Below are 23,126 nucleotides of genomic sequence, written 5' to 3'. Positions count from 1 at the left end.
ACTCAAGAAAACCAGCAACACTTGCAGCACTGACTGAGAACAAATATGTATTAGTAAAACTTAGTTTCATCAGGCTTTCATCAGGTTTGGCAAAACAATGAATCTAAAAACACACCGAAAACACCTTGTTTTTACCTTTTTAGTCCAGTGTTTTTAAAAATAAATTATTTTTAAAACTTTCTATCACCTGGATGTCTGAAATGAACTTAGAATATCTTGGGATCATAATGTTACTCTAACTCTTCTTCTCAGACCAGCAGAGTAGACTGAATTTGATCAGGAGGATGGGTAGTATTGATCCAGCCCATAGTCAGGTTTCCCTCTGAAGGCAGGATCTCAGGCAGGGGGACGAGGATGTGGACACTGGTCCCCACAGCCAGAAGAGCAACTGCAGCTAATGCAGTGAGGCCTCGCCGCAGGATCAGCTGGGTGGTGGAGAGACTGCCACGCTCCGACTGCTGAACCACATGTCCACTCTTTGCCCCAGTGTTGCCTTCTTGGCTGGCTGTACTCACAGAGATGTAGCCATCCACTGACTGGAAGGGATAACAGTAACATATTCTGTATTATTTAATTGCAAATGAGAAAGTGCTGCTTAACTTTAAAGGAGGCAATGGCATTAGACAGATACAATTTGGTATATTTGACTTTGGTGCACTATGGAAAAACTACATGGAAAAACTGTATATGTACCCATGAAACAGGCTACGGAAAGCACTCCAGGGCCATTGTTGTATAGCAGGTCACTCACACTCCCATTGGTTGCTCTCTGGTCATCAGTATCATTCCCCACAGTGTCAGACAGGACAGCTGACCTCAATGATGTCACATCTGTGTGTTTTTTAGCTCGTTTCACAGCCTGTGAACAAGCAGATACAAAAACTCAACTGACAATTTCTGATTTTTCGGATTCTTTCCTTACGGAATACCTGCTGAATGCCACAGATGTGTCCCAGCAACTGATGCTGTAGAAATCTAAATCTCTCTAAATACAGCATATCTCAACAGCTGAGGCCCTGCATGATCCTGATTGTGAGATTAACCAGATTAGCATACCTCCTTTGTTATTTTCTCCCAGTCAAGTTTGAAGATTATGAGTATGATGTAGAAGGTCGATTGTAAAGCGACACAGATGAGCAGGCCCAGCCAAAAACCTGTGGAGAAAAAGATAGATTTGTCTGTCATTTCAAGGGCACTGGAAGCATATAGGTAACCAGCTCCTTCCTTTAGACATGCATTTGTCTTGAACCTCTATAGCAATGACAACAAACATTGACCTTTTGGTTTGTACCTAAAATTCGCAGTTTGGCCACAAACATGAATGTAATGCTCAGTGTAAGTCCAATAAAATAGTAGCCAATGAAGTTAGCCACGGCTGGTATCTTCTGTTTGCCCGAGCCCAGGAAGATGCCTGTGCACACACACTGGAAGGGAGAGAGCACAATATCTGATCATTATGTGCTCACACTCAGACAGTCCATTGGCAACCATTAGATAGCATCTGAACAGTGTTGGGGGTCGTTACGCAAAAAGGTAATATTATACATTACACATTACTTTAAAAAAGTAATGTCTTACTTTACTTCATTACTCCCTGGAGGAAGTAATTAGTTACACTACTCGTTACATTACGTTTGCGTTACTCCACATCGCCTGAGATGCATTGCCACCTAATTGCCAGTTAATAATATAACATGCCCATATCAGCACACATCCCTATCCTAATAAGGAGGACATAGATCTTGCTCCTCCCCGTCCCTCCAGCCCATCCAATCTACTTGTGTTGCATAATTAAGTGCATGAAAAAGCACCGCATGTTTGGTGTTTCCCCCCCCCCATAATCCTGCAGATTCAAGCCTGATTCTGCAGATAATTGAAGAATGTATGTAATGCAAGTAATGCCATAAGTGAATATGTGAAAACTGTGATTACTGGCTTTAGGGACTGTAATGCCTTACACTACTCATTACAGACAAATGTAATGTGATTACAGTAATGCGTTGCTTTGTAATGCATTGCCCCCAACACTGCATCTGAATAACTTAACTTTTGATATTTTACATGGTTTTGGTAGCATAACGCAAACACAAGAAACATTCCAAGACTCACCACAAGAGCATCAAATAATTGAACAGCAGCGTAGGCATTTATCGTCTGAGAGACCAGGTCTACGATTGTCCTGAGTGACAGAGTTTTATATTTTAGTTCCAGTTTATGCTTTCCACTCTTTGCATGTGCTAATTTATAATGTGTAGTAATCCAGTAATCACATGGTACTGACAAAACTCACTGGTCAGATGTAAAGACGAAGCCAATCACTGTTTTCACAGAGCTGAGCACAACACCTTGAGTGATTGCCATGGCACCTGGAGCAAAAAATGTTGAAGACATCAGATATGTTGACATTATTGATATAAGCTAGAATGACAGAGCATGTTCCTAACTGACCTGCAAGAGAGAGGGATACCTTGCTGGTAAGGATCGCCCCTGCAGTGTCGCCTGCCCCCAGAGCGTTACCCACACGCACACAGGTCACACCTTGGATAGCAAAGGGGAACTGTGGATAATATAGGGAAAATATTCCAAAATGACAAGATACAGGAATCAGAAATACTTACAACTCATCTGCTACACACCACTATTTAGAATCTAAACTATTCATCTAAGTCTCAGAAAAAGCGTGGAAAAAGCTCCATGGAAAAAGCTGCCTTCACTCTTATTCAAATGACTAAAATAGCTATAACTGAAATAACTCAAATAAACAGGGCAGACTAGGCTGTAGATTAGTTAGATTCCTTGTGTGCTAGTTAGTTCAGGTTAATGGCTAGAGTAGTCAGACTGTCTGAGCTGTTGCTCGTTTGGCCTGGCTGCTCTGCTGCCGGTTCTAGTGTGCCGCTGCTACCTCAGCCGCTACTGCCCCGGCCACTGCAGCAGGATGGCCAGGCGGATTGAGTAGCTGCTGTATGCCCTATGGCTGGGTGATAAATGTCAGACTAATCGTCTGTTGTCTAGTGGCTCATGTCACCAACTGTAATACATAACTTGATTGCTAAATTTTACTGTCCCCTGTGACTATTTGTGACCATATCGCCCAGCCCCAGTATATCCTGTCTGTTCTGCTCTCTCTCCTCTTCCCCCGCTCTCTTCCCACCTCTCTCCCTCTCCACCTCCTCCCTTTCCCTGCTCTTTCCTCCCCAACTTTCTCTCCACCTTTCTCCCCTTCCCTCTGTCTCTCTCTATCATAAGATTGTTCAACCATGTTATTATTATTATTACTGGGTTATTACTTTGTTATTGTTGTGTCAGCTAGATTTAGCTAGACATATTCTCTGTGAAGCCCTCTGAGACATGCTTGTGAATTAGGGCTATACAAATAAACTTGACTTGACTTAACTTAAGGATAACAGTACTATACAGTAGTTGAGCTTAATCATGTTTGAGGAGAGTGAATCAGTTTTAAAGTAAATATTTGACTTCAAAAGGACACAGTACCATGTAGTTTAGGTATGCCAGCATTGCCACAGAATGTTGGGCTGCCAGGTCATAGTGACTCAGCATTCCTGATCAAGGGAGACATAGTTTAATTTGTTAAAATGGTCATTATCACATGCAGTAACCTGATCTGATAGAAACAAAGCTGAGAGGTAGGATCATTTGGTATCTGTGGCATTTTCTTTCAGAATGGGCTCATTGTAAGTCTCTAACATTTATATTACCTGCCATGATGCTCCCAAACTCATACAACCACCACTCAAAACATATCATTAGTGCACTGGGAAGGGCCAGTTTCACGAAGGAGCCCCACTCCTGCAGTGATGCTAGAGACCAGCCTGCAGGGGGAGTTATTTAGTCAGAGAAATATGGCTGATGAACAAAGTCCATGTGATCATAAGGGAAACCATAGAAATGTCTACTGAAGAGCCCTATATACCTCCCCATGTTTTTACATGCAGCTTCTTCCACCAAATGTACGCAAACAGAAAAGCACAGTTGTAAAACTGAGACAGGGCATTGGCTGCTGCAGATCCACTGAAAGACAGGTTCATGCACACACAGACGTTGAAATTAATATGCGAAATGGCACATTTTCATGCAGAATAGAAAATGTTATATTGTGTGTGAGTACACTTACTTAACTCCCAGATCCAGCCAGTGAATTAGGATGTAGTTTGTCGCCAGGTTAGCTATGTTTGCCATGGCAGTGGTGTACATCTGAGGCCATATTATGCGCTAAGTACAAAAAATAATAAAATAACATGATACTGTCCTGAAGGAAGCATATTATTTTGAGTCTCTGAAAGGAGATATAGAATGTAGATGTATGAAATGTACTGTAGATATGATACAGAATGGGATGAGTGAAGATGATTAGATGTGAGTACAGGATCGTAGTATACCTGGTTCTGTAGATAAGACACCTGAAGGTGATTCATGAATATTAACTGAAAGACAGAGATAGTCAACAAGATGAGGAGGGATGGTTTAATGAGTTGAAGTGGTGTGATCCCTCCTTTCACAAGCTGAAACTGGAACCAACGGTAACACTATAATACACCCTGTGTTTTAGAGTGTAACTCCCAGTCATTACCAGGTAATTTCCCAGAACTTATGATGAGCGCACAAAAAGGTGTGGACCAAAGCAACTCAGCAGGCAACTATAATGACAAAGCGAAAAATGAGCTGCTTAGAGTTTAAAGGTAAATAAATTGAATAAGAAGTAATTTGTACCTGCGTACTTCACAGTTAACAAACAGTGTACATCTTCATATAGGTGATACGGGCAAGACACAAAACGCAACGCGTTTCAACCGTTGGTTTTCATCAGGCTGTATGGGAGGGCGTCGGCCACCGCACCAGGTTAAATAGAGAACATAGCCTACCAAGGCCCCTATCGTTGATCACTTTATTCGACACGACCATAGTGTCTCAGACCTCCGCTTCTGGGCCATAGACATGGTCAAACCCCACCCGAGGGGTGGCGACCTAGACAGGACGCTTCTCCAGCGTGAAGCGCACTGGATCCACAGGTTGGATACCTCCGCTCCTAACGGACTTAATGAGGAGCTGGACCTTGCATGCTTTATTTAGTTAGATCTTGAAGTCTGTAGTACTGGAATGCCTACTGTTATGTTATATTTATATTTTCCATTAATTATATGCATTGCTCTGTGTGATTCTTACACCATATCCTCGCGTGATTTTGCTGATATGCTTTGCATTAACATCAACTTGATATGTTATATTTATATTTTCCATTCATTATATGCATTGCTCTGTGTGATTCTTACACCATATCCTCGCGTGATTTTGCTGATATGTTTTGCATTAACATCAACATGATATGACCTGTAATTTCCCTATTATTGATGTGACATGTAGCCTATTTTTGCATTATTTTTGTAATATATTATCATGTATGGATCTCTGCTAGTTCTGTCTATCCTAGTAGAGCGGACCATTTCCTCTGACGTCAGGGCTCTGCCCCTTTCACGTCACTCCACACTACCTGTGCCACGTAGGCTATGTTCTCTATTTAACCTGGTGCGGTGGCCGACGCCCTCCCATACAGCCTGATGAAAACCAACGGTTGAAACGCATTGCGTTTTGTGTCTTGCCCGTATCACCTATATGAAGATGTACACTGTTTGTTAACTGTGAAGTACGCAGGTACAAATTACTTCTTATTAAATTTATTTACCTTTAAACTCTAAGCAGCTCATTTTTCGCTTTGCCAGAACTTATGATGTAATTTCCTACTGGGGGAATCGAAAGGTTCCCGGTTCGAGGCCTGCGCGAGTACAATGTAGGGAAGTAACACTCTAAATCCCAAATTGTTACTCCCTTGGTCTTCGTCTTTTCTTCTTCTGGTGTACTTTTTTATGTACTGATTCATACAAGGACATTACATGGTAATGACGGGGAGTTAAAACGAGCTGTATTATAAAGTGTTACCAAACCAACTGAGTCAATACCAATTAAGCATTCAGGTTGGAGGGGAAGTCATTTATATGGATATGCATCAATGGAAAGATAACAAATCTGCACATAAAAAGTGAGAGGGAAGCAATAACTCACTGGCACTGCAGGTAGGTAGGCTGTAATATACAGTTGTGCTATTCTGAAAGAAACAAAGTATTCAGTGCCACATCAAAGGCAGACAAGCACTGTTCAATTTAAGTAAGGCGCTGTAATATACTACACTTCAGTGCAAACTCACATACTTCCATCACCACTCAGAAACAGTTGTGTGAAGAAAATGCCAATGGCCTTTTCAGGAGAAATGATCTACTGTAAGTAGTTATTGGATATAGAATTTTACAATGATACACTTCATTTGGTCAATAAACAGTTTGCTCCTGCTTTGTGCTGAATCTTTTCATGGAATGTGTAGGGGCCAGATTTGAATGCAGAGGATGTTTTATTTCAGGGATGAGCTCTCCTGTTCCAACTAATCAGCATGCAAACTAGTATCCTTCCTTATCCAATGCATGGCAGAGGCACACTGAGTTACTGGTAATGGAAGTACTGTGTGCAGTTATAGTTACGTGACCACCGCAGGCTCCTGGCCCAGGCACAGCAGGATGGCCTGGGCATTAATGAGCACACTCCAGCAGGGCAGGCAGAACAGCAGTAGGATAAGAATGCTCCGCTGAAGGATCACTCCCACCCGCAGCAGGTTCCTACCTCCAAATGTCTGAGAAGAGAGGAGAGTCATGAATAGTTGGCATCAGGGGGGAAGGGGGTCTGTTAATTTTTTTTTTTTTTTTTTTGTGTCATCGTATCCAAAGAGTTTTCCAAACCTGAGACACCAAAGTATCGCATGCCAGTGCCAGACCAAATCCTGTTGCCAGAGTGGTGATATTTATTGCCTGAAAGGAGCATGAAACACACTGAAAGGAGCCTGGACTGTGATGATGTAAGCAATATTGCTGAAATATGATGACTCATCATTTCATAACAGTAACTGTACTTCCCAAGTGATTGTGATAGCATTTTAAAAGCTATCCAGGTACAGTTAGTATGCAGTAATCTTTCATTTTTCCTCTGCAGCTGCCTTCTCCAGTGATATATACTGTTCTTGTTGCCAGAGTGGTGATATTTGTATGTATGTAGGCTACTTACTCTCTTCCATTTTTCAAATCTATAGACCAGAAGTTGTTCTCAGGACAACACACAGAGTTCACACAGAGCAGACAGCTCTACTTGCCTGAGGTCACTGGCCGGTCTCCATTTCTCCAAACTGGGACTGCGCTGGCTACATTCTACTGCATGTATGTTTGTACACTGACTGTCAGCAAGTACCTCATACAACCCCATGCAAGTACCTCATACAACCCCACATCAAAAAAATCCCTTTAAACTCAGAACTCAAATGCATGTTTTACATGTATTTCTGGTTATTTGGTAGTTTTGTGTGATGTAAAAAAAAAAAAGAGGGAGGGGGGGTCCTCACTTACACCACTAGCTAATCCATGGCCAGCCATCACTTTGCTTCCCAGACGACCACTGAACACGGTAACGACAAATGGAAGCAGGTAAGTGAGGATTCGAGTGAGCAGCTGGAAAGAAAAACAGACAGTAGTAGTTGATAAATCAGCTCTCAGACAGGAAGTTGCAAAGTGAACATGACTTGAAATTAAATGTGCAGATTTCAGAGGTGGAAAGTACTGCAACTAATTATAAGTACTCAAATTACTGTAATTTAGTAGCTTTTTGTGTGTTATACTTTTTTGAGTCATTTTTAAAATCAGTAATTTTACTTATTTAGTTTGAAATAACGTACTTTGCTACATTTTAAATTGCTTCATTACAGAGTAAAATGAATCCAACGTTTTGCCAAGTTTATAAACTGCTTGCACCCACAACTGTCCAATCTATTGGCCCTCACTAACTGCCAGTGTTGCCAAGGAAAGTAGCTATTGGTCGCTCAAAAAGTTGCTAGAAGTAGCCACATGACATCATGTTAATTGCAGAGGTGGAAAGTAACTAATTACATTTACTCTAGTTACTGTAATTGAGTAGCTTTTTTTTGTGTACTTGTACTTTTTTTAGTAGTTTTTAATATCAGTAATTTTACTTTTACTTAAGTAAATCTTGTTTAAAGTAACGTACTTAAATAGCTTCAGAGTACAGAGTAAAATACATCCAAAGTTTTCTATGAACTGTGCACCAAAAACTGTTGACCCTTGATTTATTTGTACTCTTTCCAGCCCTGGCAGTTTTCACGACGCTCTGACTGTGCTTGTCAGATGAGCTATCACTATCATCACTCATCATTACACACTGCCAAGTCACAGGCCATATGCTTTCTAACTCAGACACAAGGTTGACTTGTCCTGACATCTTAACCTTTTCTTGCACAAAGAAACACTTTCATCTGTCTTCCATCATATAATTTGGCTTATGAGCAAGGATAACCAAATAAACCCAGCAGGGTCGGTAAGCAGCTATGGTCCTTACCAGAGGTCCTGTCATCTTGAGGATGTGATACAGCTCCTCTCTGTATGCCAGGGGAACCCTTTGGCGCACCCAGGAGCAACAGAAGAGCTTGGCACTGGATTCCTCCATGTTCCTGGGACCAGATGCCACTGTCGGTCTTCTCCGATTTCTCCGATTTCCTCCACTGTCCAGTGTCTGTCGTGTCCACTGTCTATAATTATTTCCGTAGCTCTCCGAGAGGGGTGTTCACTGCTGTGTTTCAACACCTCGAAAGGTTACTAATTAATTCCTCCCTAGTTTAGCGTCACAAAATATATTTCACTTTTTTTTTAAATACTCCACAGTGTGAGCGAAAAGATGTTGAGCATCACCATAAAAGCAAGGGCATTGTCACATGTAACACGATACAGATATTGTCTCAATATTGTGTTTAAAAATTTCTGTTTTGTCAGCTGGTGCTCGGTGGGTAGTGAGGCTGTTAATAAATGACATGTGGAGTGGAATGTGTGTGAGGATGTTACTTTTTCTATTGTTATAAAGTAAAGTAGGCTATTTTCTCAGTATAAATTATAATGTAGGTTGTTGAGTGAATCATTACAGTGCACTCCTCTTATAGTGATCACCTTGGGACAGGTCAAATTTATCACTATAAGCGAATGATCATTATAACAAAACAAAAAAAAAATCTTTATTTCTCATGCAGATTACCATCTAATTGACATTTGTATATTACATGAATACAGTACATACTGTATAAAGTAAAGGAATGTCATTGACTTAAAAAAATCCACACAGTAAGTTAGGCCTCCAGATGTTTCAAGCACAGCGATCTCGCATAGACAGAGACACCACCATCTCTCCATATATACAGACAGACATGCACCGAGTATCGCTGCTGTATCTCGTTGGCTTATTTTTGGCAGTTTGTAAGTAAAAAACGATCAAATTACTGTTGTTTAAAAAAAAAATCCATTGTTCTCAGGTGGGACAAGGCCCAAAATGATCACTGTAAGCGGAGTATTGATCACTATAAACAGCATGTGTATAGGAATGATTCAGGACCAAGCTTTTTGATCACTATAATCGGTTGATCACTATAACCGTGATCACTATAAGCGGATTCCACTGTACTAGCAAGACAAATAGATGCCATGTGGGAATTGGGAAACTAAATAAGCATGAGCTACCCTATCTGTGTTGTCTGATTATAATATGTGAACAGACAGAAGGAGGGAGTCATGATTATTTATTCATGAGCATTCAGTGCAGCTTAATGGCCGCACAGGTTTCGTTTGAAGAAATGCAATCAGTTCAATGAGTCTCCATCGCTTCAAGCAGATGTGTTCATTATAGTACAAGGGAATACAGTATATCGGCATCTTTAACATAATGGTCATATGATCCGCTGTCCTGGGGGAGAGCAGTAAAGGCTAACCAGTCAGTGCTCTGGCATCATTTTTGACATGCAAAAACCCCATTCACATGGCCATCTGTGGTAGCCTAGCCATTACAGTAAGGCCATCACTGCCATCATTGCCTTTTCTGATGCCATTATTTTAACCTTTTACACTTGTTGTCTCTCCCTGGGATGGGGTGGGACTATGGGGGAGAATGGGGAGGAGGGGGGGGGGTCTTTCTTTGCACTGTGGTCTGTTTGTCCTGTAAGGTTCTTCCAAATAAATAAAGTTATTACAATGTACATTCAGATTGTACATGTCTGTACTTTGGCCTTTAAGAACCTGTTTTAATGTCAGCACATTCTTGAAACATAGCTTACATAAATGATTGATTCAATCTCTTCCTCTTTGATTAAGTGCAGCCTATAGCCTCCTGCTGTAGCACATCTCTTCGTCTTTAAATATTGAAGTAAGATTAACCTCTGACTCCAGAACATTTCTCCAACACAGACTGCATGTTTCATGGAGTGGAAACTTATTTCACCTGTGCGGTCAGAGTGTGAATTTATGCAGAATTTAAATGACACGTTCAGATGACTGCTTTAAAGATTGATGTCAGTCTTTACAGAAAGCTCTATCTTGTCAGGAGGAATACCAGGATCATGGAGCAGTGATGCTTTTAGTGCGAAGGCCGTAGTTGGGAAATTCAGCTCTCCTGTCAGGCAGACGGATGTTGTTTTCGTGTGTGTGCGTGTGTGTGTGTGAGCACGTGTGTGTGTGTGTGTGTGCGCACGTGCGTGTATGTGTGTGGTGCCTCCTTGTTTTCCACTGGAGGGAGCAGGAGTAATACAATAGACAAACACCAAAGAGCTTCAGAAAAGTCAGGTGTCCTGTGGGAACACCTGTGGGAATTCTGAGAAATAAACCAGATTTGTTGCATCTACTGGAAACTGGTGCAGGACCTCCAGAAGACTGTCCTTCTTCCTCCCCTTTATTTATTTTTTTTACTTTCAAGGGTGTTTTTGCCCTGAGCCCCCATTAATTCCTGAGCCTGATGTGTATGTATTTATGTATGTTGTAAACCCCCAACCATGACCCAATTAACATAGCATTGATGGCTCACAGCAAGAAGAACCAGGATTCGATCTGTGGCCCCAGCACTTTCTGTGTGGAGCTTACATCTTCTCTTCTCACATTCGTGTTCAGAGTCGCCTCTGAGTCTCCCAGGTTTCATCTAAAGATGAATGACTTTAAACTGCCAAAATATATGAATGTGAGTGTTAGTGATTGTCTGTCTATCTGTGTTATCCCTGTGATGGACTGGCAACCCGTCCATGCCTTTCACCCAAAGCATGCTGGGATAGGCTCCAGCCCCCCGCGACCTGAAAAAGATTAAGCGTGTAGAGAAAAATCTATGAATGAATCTATGGTTGTATGGTTTGCATGTCTCTGTAAGAATAATGTTTGTGTCATGATTATGTAAAATCATAACACATGTTCATGTCTGAAATTAACTTACACTATCTTGGGATCATAATGTTACTCTAACTCTTCTTCTCAGACCAGCAGAGTAGACTAAATTTGATCAGGAGGATGGGTAGTATTGATCCAGCCCATAGTCAGGTTTCCCTCTGAAGGCAGGATCTCAGGCAGGGGGACGAGGATGTGGACACTGGCCCCCACAGCCAGAAGAGCAACTGCAGCTAATGCAGTGAGGCCTCGCCGCAGGATCAGCTGGGTGGTGGAGAGACTGCCACGCTCCAACTGCTGAACCACATGTCCACTCTTTGCCCCAGTGTTGCCTTCTTGGCTGGCTGTACTCACAGAGATGTAGCCATCCACTGACTGGAAGGGATGACAGTAACATATTCTGTATTACTTAATTGCAAATGAGAGAGAAAGTGCTGCTTAACTTTAAAGGATGCAATGGCTAAAAGCGCAAAAGCAAACAATAAACACAAGGTTTAAATTACTTCAATATAAATGGTGAATGAGGGTGTAGCCTACATAACTCCGGTCAAACTTCACCACATGTCTGCTAACATTCCTGATGTCTGTACTGTATGTCTGTAAGTGTTTGGAAGAGAAAGGCACTGCTTCATTGTCTATGGGGATGTTCAAAGATTCAAAACTTCTGGAAGAGTGTCATAAATTGTTTGTCAAAGATCTTTGATACTGAAGTTCCTCTTAATGACAAACTCTGTGTGCTTGGTACAGGGCCGCTGGAAGTCATTTTAAGCAGGGGGTGCTGGGAGGGAGGGAAAAAATTTGGACGTTTATTTTTTTTATTTTTTGCCATATTTAGAGGAATATCTCATTTTAAATTAACATTAGGATACTGTTGTGATGTAATTATTCAGTATTTTCTCCTTTTCTCACTCATTCAGAGCAAAGAGGGAGATATATAGCATGATGATAATGCTCTATATCTCCCCATTTGCTCTGAATACACCAGTTAACATGACACAGACTTAACATGATAGAAATATTATCAGCAAACTTAATGACTAGACTAATTATTCTGATCTGAATGGCATATATCAAGAAACATTGACTCCTCTCTTTGCTGTATAGTGGGAGGTGCATTTTTTTTTTAAATAGGCTACATTTTCATTTCCTGAAAGATTCTTAAACAAGAAAGGAACAGTGCACTGCAAAATATTTTTAATTACATTTGTAAAAAAAAAATCTTTTTTTTGGGGGGCTTGGTATCTATCCGGGGGACTTTGTGCAAACAGCAAAACAAGCTAAACTACTGGACTTCGGACTTCTTCAAGCCAGAAGAGCTATTGCACTTTGCTGGAAGAATATGGATGCGCCATCACTAAAAATGTGGAAACGGGAACTTTCTGAATGTATTGGCCTGGAAAGACTAACGTACATTGCTAAGGGCAAAGGGGAATATTTTGCTCAGCTCTGGGAGCCATACATGCGTTTCATGAGAGATGGAGGCGGAGGTCTTGCCTGAAAGTTTGTGAACAAAGTGTGTGAGCAATGTGGAGGAAGTGTTTGATTTGTTGTTTTATCAGTATTTTATTTATTTAGTTTGAATTGGTGCAGGTTGATTGTGTGTGTGTGTGTGTGTGCGTGTGTGTATGTTGTAAGGCGTCTGGTCTTTAAAGTTGTATTGTCACTGTATGTTGTGTACAAGAAAAAATGACAATAAACATATTGGGTGGGGGGGGGGAGGATGCAATGGCATTGGATACAATTTGGTATATTTGACTTTGGTGCACTATGGAAAAACTACATGGAGAAACTGTATATGTGCCCATGAAACAGGCTACGGAAAGCAGTCCAGGGCCATTGTTGTATAGCAGGTCACTCACACTCCCAGTGGTTGCTCTCTGGTCATCACTATCATTCTCCACAGTGTCAGACAGGACAGCTGTCCTCAATGATGTCACATCTGTGTGTTTTTTAGCTCGTTTCACAGCCTGTAAACAAGGAGATACAAAAACTCAACTGACAATTTCAGCTTTTTCGGATTCTTTCCTTACGGAATACCTGCTGAATGCCACAGATGTGTCCCAGCAACTGACACTATAGAAATCTAAATCTCTCTAAATGCAGCATATCTCAACAGCTGAGGCCCTGCATGATCCTGATTGTGAGATTAACCAGATTAGCATACCTCCTTTGTTATTTTCTCCCAGTCAAGTTTGAAGATTATGAGTATGATGTAGAAGGTCGATTGTAAAGCGACAGAGATGAGCAGGCCTAGCCAAAAACCTGTGGAGAAAAAGACAGATTTGTCTGTCATTTCAAGGGCACTGGAAGCATATAGGTAACCAGCTCCTTCCTTTAGACATGCATTTGTCTTGAACCTCTATAGCAATGACAACAAACATTGACCTTTTGGTTTGTACCTAAAATTCGCAGTTTGGCCACAAACATGAATGTAATGCTCAGTGTAAGTCCAATAAAATAGTAGCCAATGAAGTTAGCCACGGCTGGTATCTTCTGTTTGCCCGAGCCCAGGAAGATGCCTGTGCACACACACTGGAAGGGAGAGAGCACAATATCTGATCATTATGTGCTCACACTCAGACAGTCCATTGGCAACCATTAGATAGCATCTAAACAGTGTTGGGGGTCGTTACTCAAAAAGGTAATATTATACATTACACATTACTTTAAAAAAGTAATGTCTTACTTTACTTCATTACTCCCTGGAGGAAGTAATTAGTTACACTACTCGTTACATTACGTTTGCGTTACTCCACATCGTCTGAGATGCATTGCCACCTAATTGCCAGTTAATAATATAACATGCTTACATATGCCCATATCAGCACACATCCCTATCCTAATAAGGAGGACATAGATCTTGCTCCTCCCCGTCCCTCCAGCCCATCCAATCTACTTGTGTTGCATAATTAAGTGCATGAAAAAGCACCGCATGTTTGGTGTTTCCCCCCCCCCATAATCCTGCAGATTCAAGCCTGATTCTGCAGATAATTGAAGAATGTATGTAATGCAAGTAATGCCATAAGTGAATATGTGAAAACTGTGATTACTGGCTTTAGGGACTGTAATGCCTTACACTACTCATTACAGACAAATGTAATGTGATTACAGTAATGCGTTACTTTGTAATGCATTGCCCCCAACACTGCATCTGAATAACTTAACTGTTGATATTTTACATGGTTTTGGTAGCATAACGCAAACACAAGAAACATTCCAAGACTCACCACAAGAGCATCAAATAATTGAAGAGCAGCGTAGGCATTTATCGTCTGAGAGACCAGGTCTACGATTGTCCTGAGTGACAGTTTTATATTTTAGTTCCAATTTATGCTTTCCACTCTTTGCATGTGCTAATTTATAATGTGTAGTAATCCAGTAATCACATGGTACTGACAAGACTCACTGGTCAGATGTAAAGACGAAGCCAATCACTGTTTTCACAGAGCTGAGCACAACACCTTGAGTGATTGCCATGGCACCTGGAGTAAAAAATGTTGAAGACATCAGATATGTTGACATTATTGATATAAGCTAGAATGACAGAGCATGTTCCTAACTGACCTGCAAGAGAGAGGGATACCTTGCCGGTAAGGATCGCCCCTGCAGTGTCGCCTGCCCCCAGAGCGTTACCCACACGCACACAGGTCACACCTTGGATAGCAAAGGGGAACTGTGGATAATATAGGGAAAATATTCCAAAATGACAAGATACAGGAATCAGAAATACTTACAACTCATCTGCTACACACCACTATTTAGAATCTAAACTATTCATCTAAGTCTCAGAAAAAGCGTGGAAAAAGCTCCATGGAAAAAGCTGCCTTCACTCTTATTCAAATGACTAAAATAGCTATAACTGAAATAACTCAAATAAACAGGGCAGACTAGGCTGTAGATTAGTTAGATTCCTTGTGTGCTAGTTAGTTCAGGTTAATGGCTAGAGTAGTCAGACTGTCTGAGCTGTTGCTCGTTTGGCCTGGCTGCTCTGCTGCCGGTTCTAGTGTGCTGCTGCTACCTCGGCCGCTACTGCCCCGGCCACTGCAGCGGGATGGCCAGGCGGATTGAGTAGCTGCTGTATGCCCTAGGGCTGGGTGATAAATGTCAGACTAATCGTCTGTTGTCTAGTGGCTCATGTCACCAACTGTAATACATAACTTGATTGCTAAATTTTACTGTCCCCTGTGACTATTTGTGACCATATCGCCCAGCCCCAGTATATCCTGTCTGTTCTGCTCTCTCTCCTCTTCCCCCGCTCTCTTCCCACCTCTCTCCCTCTCCACCTCCTCCCTTTCCCTGCTCTTTCCTCCACAACTTTCTCTCCACCTTTCTCCCCTTCCCTCTGTCTCTCTCTATCATAAGATTGTTCAACCATATTATTATTATTATTACTGGGTTATTACTTTGTTATTGTTGTGTCAGCTAGATTTAGCTAGACATATTCTCTGTGAAGCCCTCTGAGACATGCTTGTGAATTAGGGCTATACAAATAAACTTGACTTGACTTAACTTAAGGATAACAGTACTATACAGTAGTTGAGCTTAATCATGTTTGAGGAGAGTGAATCAGTTTTAAAGTAAATATTTGACTTCAAAAGGACACAGTACCATGTAGTTTAGGTATGCCACCATTGCCACAGAATGTTGGGCTGCCAGGTCATAGTGACTCAGCATTCCTGATCAAGGGACACATAGTTTAATTTGTTAAAATGGTTATTATCACATGCAGTCACCTGATCTGATAGAAACAAAGCTGAGAGGTAGGATCATTTGGTATCTGTGTCATTTTCTTTCAGAATGGGCTCATTGTAAGTCTCTAACATTTATATTACCTGCCATGATGCTCCCAAACGCATACGACCACCACTCAAAACATATCATTAGTGCACTGGGAAGGGCCAGTTTCATGAAGGAGCCCCACTCCTGCAGTGATGCTAGAGACCAGCCTGCAGGGGGATTTATTTAGTCAGAGAAATATGGCTGATGAACAAAGTCCATGTGATCATAAGGGAAACCATAGAAATGTCTACTGAAGAGCCGCATATACCTCCCCATGTTTTTACATGCAGCTTCTTCCACCAAATGTACGCAAACAGAAAAGCACAGTTGTAAAACTGAGACAGGGCATTGGCTGCTGCAGATCCACTGAAAGACAGGTTCATGCACACACGGACGTTGAAATTAATATGCAAAATGGCACATTTTCATGCAGAATAGAAAATGTTATATTGTGTGTGAGTACACTTACGTAACTCCCAGATCCAGCCAGTGAATTAGGATGTAGTTTGTCGCCAGGTTAGCTATGTTTGCCATGGCAGTGGTGTACATCTGAGGCCATATTATGCGCTAAGTACAAAAAATAATAAAATAACATGATACTGTCCTGAAGGAAGCATATTATTTTGAGTCTCTGAAAGGAGATATAGAATGTAGATGTATGAAATGTACTGTAGATATGATACAGAATGGGATGAGTGAAGATGATTAGATGTGAGTACAGGATCGTAGTATACCTGGTTCTGTAGATAAGACACCTGAAGGTGATTCATGAATATTAACTGAAAGACAGAGATAGTCAACAAGATGAGATGGGATGGTTTAATGAGTTGAAGTGGTGTGATCCCTCCTTTCACAAGCTGAAACTGGAACCAACGGTAACACTATAATACACCCTGTGTTTTAGAGTGTAACTCCCAGTCATTACCAGGTAATTGGCCAGAACTTATGATGTAATTTCCTTCTATGAACCTACTAACTAAATTTAGAAGAGCTCGCCTCGGGAAAAGCCTGATCCCGGCAGCCATAGCTGCTCTGAACAGCAGGCCCCGCTGATGTATTGTCTGTCTTGCCACATTGTTATTGTCTCTGTTGATGTCATGTATGTTGCTGTCTTTGTTATGTCCTCTCTGCACACTGGCGTAAGAATTCTCTCCCTATAATGTACAGGACAGTGAACATGAATTTCCCTTCCGGGACAAATAAAGATAAGTCTAATAGGGGCCCTATCGTTGCATCGGCGCAGTTTCTAGGCCGAGCGGCAGGCGCAGATCAAAGCAGTGGGCGTGGACAGGCGCACTTGATATCGTCGTGCTGGCGCTAGATGCAGCCCAAAGCATTACAACCACGCCTTTTAGGCGTAAAATTATGCACTGTCATGCTCATTGGATAAGTGCAATAAACGAATGGCACGCTTGCCTTTTTAGCTCCAATTCCACTGGTCCCGCAAAACCAGACGAAACCAAAGCCTCTGATCCCCCCCCCCCCACCTCCCTTCATCCCGTCTGTCTCCATATATCGGCTATTATTCCATATTATGATGCTTCTCAAACCAATCTAACTGCAGTTTAAATACTGCAAGCATGTAAATACGCTACACTATAGCAATATCAAAGTGAAAATAATGTTCTATGCATCAGCTAGAAAAATATAGCCTATTAGATTGGTGAAAGTTTGTCCAGAAAGATATAATTTTCTCTCGCCTGCTGCAGGAAGGATGATGCACATAAATATAGCCTACATTATGTCAAGTCATTGCATAAATGTGTTTTTATTGTAAAACTAAATGTGAAATAGGGCCAAGTTATTGGAGGGACATCACAGTATAGCAGATGCCATTAGAAGCGCGTTCCGAAGCACGTTCCGCTGTTACTTCTCTAAATCACGTTAACTCGACAAGGGGTATATATAGGCCCAGGAGGACATATATGTTTCACATAGGGTGGTGTTTTCATTTCGATGTTTTATTTGGTCCAATATTGAAATGTTGACAATGGCAGGCTGTGTTACCATTACACATTAATTTAGAACTACCTTTTATATCTATTTTGGCTCATTTGGTTGCTATTTAGTAGCGAAATGGAGAAACACAATGCATGCTGGGAACTCAGAGAGAGAGAGAGAGAAGGGTGACAGAGAAGAGGCAGTGAAGGCACAGAATAGGCCTGCTTTTCAAAAGCGCAAAGCGCTAAATGTACGCCAGGTCCCAAGATATCACTAGGCTGGTATTTAGCGCCGACACGCCCACTTTGGGACTGCGCCACGCCCATTCGGCCTAAAGCGCATTTGGCAGCCTAAAGCCTATTGCTATCTTGCCGAAACAGGCGCAAGGCACGTTTTTTTGCGGTTAAGGCCCGTAATAGCGCCGATGGCCTGTGGGAGAATAGAGCCAAGTCTAAGTCTACTGGGGGAATCGAAAGGTTCCCGGTTCGAGGCCTGCGCGAGTACAATGTAGGGAAGTAACACTCTAAATCCCAAATTGTTACTCCCTTGGTCTTCGTCTTTTCTTCTTCTGGTGTACTTTTTTATGTACTGATTCATACAAGGACATTACATGGTAATGACGGGGAGTTAAAACGAGCTGTATTATAAAGTGTTACCAAACCAACTGAGTCAATACCAATTAAGCATTCAGGTTGGAGGGGAAGTCGTTTATATGGATATGCATCAATGGAAAGATAACAAATCTGCACATAAAAAGTGAGAGGGAAGCAATAACTCACTGGCACTGCAGGTAGGTAGGCTGTAATATACAGTTGTGCTATTCTGAAAGAAACAAATTATTCAGTGCCACATCAAAGGCAGACAAGCACTGTTCAATTTAAGTAAGGCGCTGTAATATACTACACTTCAGTGCAAACTCACATACTTCCATCCCCACTCAGAAACAGTTGTGTGAAGAAAATGCCAATGGCCTTTTCAGGAGAAATGATCTACTGTAAGTAGTTATTGGATATAGAATTTTACAATGATACACTTAATTTGGTCAATAAACAGTTTGCTCCTGCTTTGTGCTGAATCTTTTCATGGAATGTGTAGGGGCCAGATTTGAATGCAGAGGATGTTTTATTTCAGGTATGAGCTCTCCTGTTCCAACTAATCAGCATGCAAACTAGTATCCTTCCTTATCCAATGCATGGCAGAGGCACACTGAGTTACTGGTAATGGAAGTACTGTGTGCAGTTATAGTTACGTGACCACCGCAGGCTCCTGGCCCAGGCACAGCAGGATGGCCTGGGCATTAATGAGCACACTCCAGCAGGGCAGGCAGAACAGCAGTAGGATAAGAATGCTCCGCTGAAGGATCACTCCCACCCGCAGCAGGTTCCTACCTCCAAATGTCTGAGAAGAGAGGAGAGTCATGACTAGTTGGCATCAGGGGGGAAGGGGGTCTGTTAATTTTTGTTTTGTTTTGTGTGTCATCGTATCCAAAGAGTTTTCCAAACCTGAGACACCAAAGTATCGCATGCCAGTGCCAGACCAAATCCTGTTGCCAGAGTGGTGATATTTAGGGCCTGAAAGGAGCATGAAACACACTGAAAGGAGCCTGGACTGTAATGATGTAAGCAATATTGCTGAAATATGATGACTCATCATTTCATAACAGTAACTGTACTTCCCAAGTGATTGTGATAGCATTTTAAAAGCTATCCAGGTACAGTTAGTATGCAGTAATCTTTCATTTTTCCTCTGCAGCTGCCTTCTCCAGTGATATATAATGTTCTTGTTGCCAGAGTGGTGATATTTGTATGTATGTACTTACTCTCTTCCATTATTCAAATCTATAGACCAGAAGTTGTTCTCAGGACAACACACAGAGTTCACACAGAGCAGAGGGGGGGTCCTGACTTACACCATTAGCTAATCCATAGCCAGCCATCACTTTGCTTCCCAGACGACCACAGAACATGGTGACGACAAATGGAAGCAGGTAAGTGAGGATTCGAGTGAGCAGCTGGAAAGAAAAACAGACAGTAGTAGTTGGTAAATCAGCTCTCAGACAGGAAGTTGCAAAGTGAACATGACTTGAAATTAAATGTGCAGATTTCAGAGGTGGAAAGTACTGCAACTAATTATAAGTACTCAAATTACTGTAATTTAGTAGCTTTTTGTGTATTATACTTTTTTGAGTCATTTTTAAAATCAGTAATTTTACTTTTACTTAAGTAAATTTTGTTTGAAATAACGTACTTTGCTACATTTTAAATTGCTTCATTACAGAGTAAAATAAATCCAACGTTTTGCCAAGTTTATAAACTGCTTGCACCCACAACTGTCCAATCTATTGGCCCTCACTAACTGCCAGTGTTGCCAAGGAAAGTAGCTATTGGTCGCTCAAAAAGTTGCTAGAAGTAGCCACATGACATCATGTTAATTGCAGAGGTGGAAAGTAACTAATTACATTTACTCTAGTTACTGTAATTGAGTAGCTTTTTTGTGTACTTGTACTTTTTTTAGTAGTTTTTAATATCAGTAATTTTACTTTTACTTAAGTAAATCTTGTTTAAAGTAACGTACTTAAATAGCTTCAGAGTACAGAGTAAAATACATCCAAAGTTTTCTATGAACTGTGCACCAAAAACTGTTGACCCTTGATTTATTTGTACTCTTTCCAGCCCTGGCAGTTTTCACGACGCTCTGACTGTGCTTGTCAGATGAGCTATCACACTATCATCACTCATCATTACACACTGCCAAGTCACAGGCCATATGCTTTCTAACTCAGACACAAGGTTGACTTTTCCTGACATCTTAACCTTTTCTTGCACAAAGAAACACTTTCATCTGTCTTCCATCATATAATTTGGCTTATGAGCAAGGATAACCAAATAAACCCAGCAGGGTCGGTAAGCAGCTATGGTCCTTACCAGAGGTCCTGTCATCTTGAGGATGTGATACAGCTCCTCTCTGTATGCCAGGGGAACCCTTTGGCGCACCCAGGAGCAACAGAAGAGCTTGGCACTGGATTCCTCCATGTTCCTGGGACCAGATGCCACTGCCGGTCTTGATTTCCTCCACTGAAGTGTCTGTCGTGTCCACTGCCTGTAATTATTTCCGTAGCTCTCCGAGAGGGGTGTTCACTGCTGTGTTTCAACACCTCGAAAGGTTACTAATTAATTCCTCCCAAGTTTACCGTCACAAAATATATATATATATATATATATATATATATATATATATTTAACTTTTTTAAATACTCCACAGTGTGAGCAAAAATATGTTGAGCATCATCATAAAAGTAAGGGCATTGTCACATGTAACATGATACAGATCAATATTGTGTTTAAAAATTTCTGTTTTGTCAGCTGGTGCTCGGTGGGTAGTGAGGCTGTTAATAAATGACATGTGGAGTGGAATGTGTGTGAGGATGTTACTTTTTCTATTGTTATAAAGTAAAGTAGGCTATTTTCTCAGTATAAATTATAGGTTGTTGAGTGAATCATTACAGTGCACTCCTCTTATAGTGATCACCTTGGGACAGGTCAAATTGATCATTATAAGCGGATGATGATTATAACCGAATAATTTTTTTCTTTTTCTTTATTTCTCATGCAGATTACCATCTAATTGACATTTGTAGATTACATGAATACAGTACATATAAAGTAAAGGAATGTCATTGACTTAAAAAAAATCCATACAGTAAGTCAAGTCAAGTCAAGTTTATTTGTATAGCACATTTCATACACAGAGGCAATTCAAAGTGCTTCACATAAAATGGTTGACAGGAAAAGAAAAGAAAAGAAGAGAATAAAATGGACATTTAAAAGCATCACAACAAAACTTTTAAAAAAAAGTATAAAAAGTGCAGTCGCAGCAGTTGCAGAAAGAGCTAAAAACTTATAGAGGACTCATTGGGTTTGCATAGTAGCTGTCAGCAGTTAAAAGCGACGGTAAACATAAAAGTCTTTAGTCTATTTTTAAAAGTAAGTAAGGTTGGGGCAGATCTGAGGTCTTCAGGCAATTTGTTCCAGCTAGCAGAAGCATAGTGGGTAAATGCAGCCTTCCCATGATTTGATTTGATCCTAGGGACAGTTAATAAGCTGGACCCTGTTGACCTAAGAGTTCTAGACGGTTCGTAGCATGCGAGCAATTCAGCTATGTATTTTGGGCCTAGGCCATTAAGTGATTTATAGACTAATAACAGTATTTTAAAATCTATTCTATGACACACTGGCAACCAGTGTAAGGACTTAAGAACTGGAGTGATATGATCAGCTTTCTTAGTCTTCGTTAGAACTCTAGCAGCAGCATTCTGAATGAGTTGAAGTTGCCTAAGTTCTTTTTTGGAGAGACCAGAAAAAAGGCTATTACAATAGTCTAACCTACTATAAATGAAGGCGTGAATTAGTTTTTCTAGATCTTGTCTGGACATGTATCCCCTAATTCTTGCTATATTTTTAAGATGATAAAAAGCTGATTTTCTAATTGACTTAATGTGGGAGTTAAAGTTGAGATCAGAATCAATAATAACTCCAAGATTTTTGACTTGATCCTTAGGCTTCAGGGATAGAGACTCAAGGCGTACAGTGATTTTAAGCCTTTGTTCTTTGGGGCCAAAGACGATCACCTCTGTTTTGTCTTTGTTTAGCTGTAGGAAATTCTGGCACATCCAGTTATTTATTTGATCAATGAACTGGCACAATGATTCTATGGGGGCATAGTCAGCTGAGGAAAGAGTTATATACAACTGAGTGTCGTCTGCATAGTTATGATAGGCTACTTTGTTTTTTTGCATAATTAGGCCTAGAGTTTTATAGATTACATATAAAGGTTGAAGAGAACGGGCCCCATAATGGATCCTTGAGGCACCCCACAAGTCATCCTAGTTAGGTCAGATGTGTAGTTGCCAATGGAGACGAAGTACTTCCTGTCTTGAAGATAGGACTTGAACCACTGGAGGACAGTACCCGATAGCCCAACCCAGTTTTCCAGTCTGTCCAATAAAATTGAGTGGTCAACAGTGTCAAATGCAGCGCTAAGATCCAGTAGCACTAGAATCGAGTTTTTGCCTGAGTCTGTGACTGTTCATTCTGATGTCAT

The 23,126-nt window shown here is 41.1% G+C and overlaps 2 protein-coding genes across 2 annotated transcripts; both read right to left on the bottom strand.

Annotated features, from left to right (window-relative positions):
• Positions 1 to 248: 248 nt before the first annotated feature.
• LOC310776521 (multidrug and toxin extrusion protein 1-like) lies at positions 249 to 21,058 on the bottom strand (the record flags this gene model as incomplete). The annotated part of the gene is made up of 16 exons (XM_083636703.1): positions 249 to 536; positions 1,057 to 1,154; positions 1,292 to 1,424; positions 2,110 to 2,179; positions 2,291 to 2,366; positions 2,449 to 2,557; positions 3,493 to 3,560; positions 3,717 to 3,830; positions 3,932 to 4,029; positions 4,133 to 4,230; positions 4,398 to 4,442; positions 6,076 to 6,118; positions 6,546 to 6,694; positions 6,801 to 6,869; positions 19,936 to 20,037; positions 20,951 to 21,058. The coding sequence occupies 16 exons, from the start codon at positions 21,056 to 21,058 to the stop codon at positions 249 to 251; spliced, it is 1,668 nt and encodes a 555-aa protein (XP_083492829.1).
• Positions 11,412 to 19,445, bottom strand: LOC310777361 (multidrug and toxin extrusion protein 1-like; the record flags this gene model as incomplete). The annotated part of the gene is made up of 11 exons (XM_083637691.1): positions 11,412 to 11,681; positions 13,166 to 13,273; positions 13,471 to 13,568; positions 13,706 to 13,838; positions 14,534 to 14,603; positions 14,713 to 14,788; positions 14,871 to 14,979; positions 15,915 to 15,982; positions 16,139 to 16,252; positions 16,354 to 16,451; positions 19,276 to 19,445. 11 exons carry the CDS (start codon positions 19,443 to 19,445, stop codon positions 11,412 to 11,414), a joined length of 1,314 nt encoding a protein of 437 aa, XP_083493817.1.
• Positions 21,059 to 23,126: the final 2,068 nt, after the last annotated feature.

Source organism: Poromitra crassiceps (genome assembly GCF_964638095.1).
Source record: "Poromitra crassiceps genome assembly, chromosome: 5".
Lineage (NCBI taxonomy): Eukaryota > Metazoa > Chordata > Actinopteri > Beryciformes > Melamphaidae > Poromitra > Poromitra crassiceps.
Note: the sequence above shows the minus strand (reverse complement) of the source record. Positions and strands in the feature narration are given on the sequence as shown.